Source organism: Suillus discolor (genome assembly GCF_016758755.1).
Source record: "Suillus discolor strain FC423 chromosome Unknown F5147scaffold_376, whole genome shotgun sequence".
NCBI classification, from domain to species: domain Eukaryota; kingdom Fungi; phylum Basidiomycota; class Agaricomycetes; order Boletales; family Suillaceae; genus Suillus; species Suillus discolor.
The window spans coordinates 1,735-5,973 of record NW_024541623.1 but is presented as its reverse complement, the minus strand read 5'-3'; the positions used below and the strand labels follow the sequence as shown (position 1 = coordinate 5,973).

The following is a 4,239-nucleotide window of genomic DNA, read 5'->3' as shown; positions in this document are numbered from 1 at the left end:
TCAACGAGAAGGTGAGTGAAAATTTACAATTATTAGTAGATGTTGAGGGATATCCCGGCAGGCGCACGCGCCTGCCGGGAAAATTTACAAACTTTACCGTAAATTTTTCACTGTCCCGCACTTCACTCACTTTACCCACCAGAATTCGCACTTTACTGCACTTTACTCTACCTCGCCTGTCCCTCCGCCCTCCCCATCCTACTCAGTTGCCATAAATGGTGACTTAGACAATACGGTCACATGACACATGATGTCTCTTCTCCGTCGCCTCCCATCTTCCTTGACGGTCGTTAACGTTGGCCCCCCGTATTGCACACACCCTTCCCCAGTAGCGAAATTTATAGGTAAGTGATCTTCCTTTATTGCTCGCTTACCCCGCTGACCCTGCGCCAGAATTCTCCCTGTTCGTTGTGAAATTGTCCTGGGTATCCTATTCACTCAGCCGCAACAGTCTACTAGTCAACAAAGACAATCATCGTGAGTTCCTTTCGCATTGTTCTAATTCAAATTGGTGTTGACATATCGCAGGATGATGAGGTTAGTCAAAGGTACTTATATTCAGGGTGGCTTCAATGACATTCGAGTAGTACCACACCCATAACCGGACCTGCACCTTTTTCAAAATCTACGAAGTTTAATGATCTTCCAGATGATATCAAGAGGACGTTTGAAACTATCGAGTACGCTAATCATAAGTGCTAACATGTCCTAGGACTTACTTCGCATAGCTCGCACATTCAGGGATGTATACAAATAAGCAACGAGCTTAAACAGCGAAAAATGGGGGAAGAGGCGATCAAGGGCCAGGAGTTAATTTGCGAATTGCACAAGGTGCGCCTCATTTTATTGCATATATCCAGTATGTTCGGTTACCGACTTTATCGATTCAGGAGCTGCTTGGTGTATCCTCCGTTATTCAGTCGGACTCTCTCTTCACCAAGGACCTGAAAGTGAAGACTGAACAAGCAGTTCAAGACACGATTGTCGCAACCAACATCATCGAGGGCTTTAAAAAACCCGCATCAGAGCGCAGCATATCTCAAGAATCATGCTTCGTTCCCTCTGGAGTATGTGTAGATCATCGATGTGAAGTAACTTGAAAGTGTTGACATGTTGCTGGCTAGATTCTTCACCCGTGTCATGCAAGAGATGCGGGAGCATCTGCAGTGGTTCAAAAACATTATCGAAGTATGATGCCGTATTTTTGGTAACACCCTGAAGTATTCTAATACATCGAATAGCAAATTGAGCGGAAACTATCTGCATCGGCATCCCAATCTCAAAATACACCCCAAGGTTAGACTTTCCTTCGCTCCACCCTCATCCTCAGCTTACATTTCGCTGTGTTGTCTTGACAAGACATTGAAGACTACCAAAACCTACGATCGACATCACGAGAGCCTATGAAATGTGAGTCATGCTTTCGAAATCGTTTGGTTACGAGGACTCACATAGTCCCGTCATTCCAGCTACACTCTCTACCTACTGAGGATTGTGCTCTGTGCTAGCTAACCTCCTCGCATACAATTGACTTTGGCCGAAGAGATAGAATCGCTGGCATCGTCTCTTTTGTCCTTTGGATTCCCCTGTGTAAGATATCTCTGCCAGGTGTCTCTCGCCACAATATTCAATCGCTTCAGTTCTGCTCGTGCGTCACCTTGTAAGTCAGAATTCAGTGTCCTAGATGAAAACCATCTCAGAATTGCTGCGTGGCTCAATTTAGGTGTGCGTGATAACATTACATAGATACTCTGAAGGGAACGCGCCCATGTCAAATCCACAATGACTCGGTCTAAAGAGCTTCCTTGCACCTTGAAATCTGTGAATGCCCATCCTGGCACAATTGGAAGTTGCGTACATTGAATATTGATTATTTTTTCACCTGTAGGATATCTAAAACTATTTGTCACAGGCAGAACGGGTACAACACCACGGTCCTGAATCTCGACGGTCGTTAACGTTGCCCCCCACATGGTGTGCTACTGTAACACTGCGGTTTTGTGTGATTAGAAGGTACAATCAAACTTTTTCAGCATACCTTTGACTGACATTCTCATCTAGAAACACTACTACTATTCGTCATATGATGATACTGCCTTGGATCATTGCCAGAGTCATCTTTCGTGTAAGTCTTTGTTTACTTGTTCCTCCTTCAAGTTCTACTTGGAACATTCCATCATCTCTTCCCGAGCTGGCAGGCCTTCTGTAGGTGAACCAACTCGGTAGGTTGCGCATGTCCGGACAAGCCTTTTGTAGGTTATCTGGATGTCCAGTGTGTGACGTACTCATACTCTGAGTCCCTTTGCTTTTTGAATCTGACTTGGGGCCGTTTTTTTAATGCTAATATTCATTTCAACCGCTTCAGCAGGAATCCGTTGGCTGGACCCAGTGTCCCATTCTTGGAGGGATGTCCAGCAATAAAGAACTTCTTCAAGGGTGCTTCTGTCACACTCGTCCACCAGTTTCAGACCGCCGCCCCTTGCTGTTCTCAAGCAGAACGACGTTCATGCACCAGACCTCCGCCCAGATTCGCCACAGTTCAGCCAGTTGAAGAACTCCTTCAAGAGCGTTCTGTCACGCTCGTCCACCAGTTTCAGACCGCCGCTCTTGCTGTTCTCAAGCAGAACAACGTTCATGCACTGGACCTCCGCCCAGAACTCCTTCAAGGGCGTTTCTGTCACGCTCGTCCACCAGTTTCAGACCGCCACTCTTGCTGTTCTCAAGCAGAACAATGTTTGTGCACTGGACCTCCGCCCAGATTCGCCACAGTTCAGCCAGTTCAAGAACACCTTCAAGGGTGCTTCTGTCACGCTCGTCCACCGGTTTCAGACCACCGCTCTTGCTGTTCTCAAGCAGAACGACGTTCGTGCACTGGACCTCCGCCCAGATTCGCCACAGTTCAGGCAGGGCATTTCTGTCATGCTTGTCCCACGGCCGGGCCTCGAAAATATCCAAGGATTGGTTGCCAATGCTGGAAACTTTGAGTTTGAGACACGATGGTCAAGGTAGGTTTTCATACGAATCACATCCATAACAGCTTCTCTCAGCGTGAGTGCAGGACTACTTCAAGAAAGCTTGGGTCGCGGCAGCAGCATCATGGTTCTGTATGCGCTAGTGTTTGGTTGGCAGATGGTATCCTACGGTACTCACTCTTGTGCTCAGTATGTAGTTGAAATTCAGTGTGATGCTTTACTAGTGTAGTCTACTATGTGTTACGACAGTGCGGGTCAATCAAAATTGAGAGCCAAGTGAATTTTAAAACATGGAGTGACATCATACCCTCTGAAATTTCAGAACTGTCCCACCAATTACCTCTGTCTTGTGTTTTACCTCCCACATGGCACGATCAAAGAAGGGGGCATCGGACGTCGTTCAAAAGAAGCGCGAGGGCGGAGGAAAGAATCAGCTATCCCGAAGTCAGCTTTGGCTGACATCCAGAAATGCAAGGAACTTGGAATTGAAACACACCTCCAAGCAAACAAGACCAGGAGCAGCTATGCTGGCCATGTATGCCAGGACGCGAGTGGGCTCGCGAGCCATTTTGATGCACCAAGCTGCTCCGCTGACGAGGGGGGACTGCTCAGTGCCCAAAGAGCCTTTGGTACAGCTGGTGGCACTGTCAGTGCCCTCTTTCGTTAGAGACAATCCAGACAGCGATGTGTATGCAGATCCTGCCTTCAAAGATGCGTTCGGGTGCACGCCAAACCGATGCTCCGACAAGGCGCTGGCCCTCTTCATGTCCCTGAAGGGGTTCCACGAAAACCTCAGCAAGAACACGGTCGAAAGTATCCGCGCAGCATTCAAAAAGCTCTGGGAGCAAGCGTGAGCAACACCCTGCAGGACCAGTACAGACTGAGAGTACTGACTTGTACCAGGGATGGCGGCACGTTTCGTGGAAAGTGGAGTTTCAATGAGGCGAGACACGCTGGGAGGGAAATCCAGCCGACTCAGCGGAAGTTTACGACGTGATGGCATCTGTCAAGCACAAGGCCAGCGCAGAGGGCGGAGATCGAACTCACTCGATGGCAATGACAAAAGACTTCATGGATCGCATGCTCCAATGGCATGAGGCCGCATGCCCACTGGAGATCGCACTGCAGGCCATCCAGCTAGTGATGAGCGGCACACTGCCTTCGCAGGTCCAACTGACTCTCGACACAAGGACCCAGCTCACTCGCCATCTTGAACAGGTCACTTTCGATGCTGGCGCATGGACCTTATGGAGCAGGTATTGTCCCG

The 4,239-nt window shown here is 48.5% G+C and overlaps 1 protein-coding gene across 1 annotated transcript; it reads right to left on the bottom strand.

Annotated features, from left to right (window-relative positions):
- Positions 1 to 1,670: 1,670 nt before the first annotated feature.
- On the bottom strand, positions 1,671 to 1,928 carry F5147DRAFT_534846 (uncharacterized protein; the record flags this gene model as incomplete). Its single annotated transcript, XM_041430137.1, has 1 exon — positions 1,671 to 1,928. A coding segment is annotated over one exon (258 nt), but the record flags the coding sequence as incomplete, so codon positions are not given.
- Between the last annotated feature and the right edge of the window lie 2,311 nt (positions 1,929 to 4,239).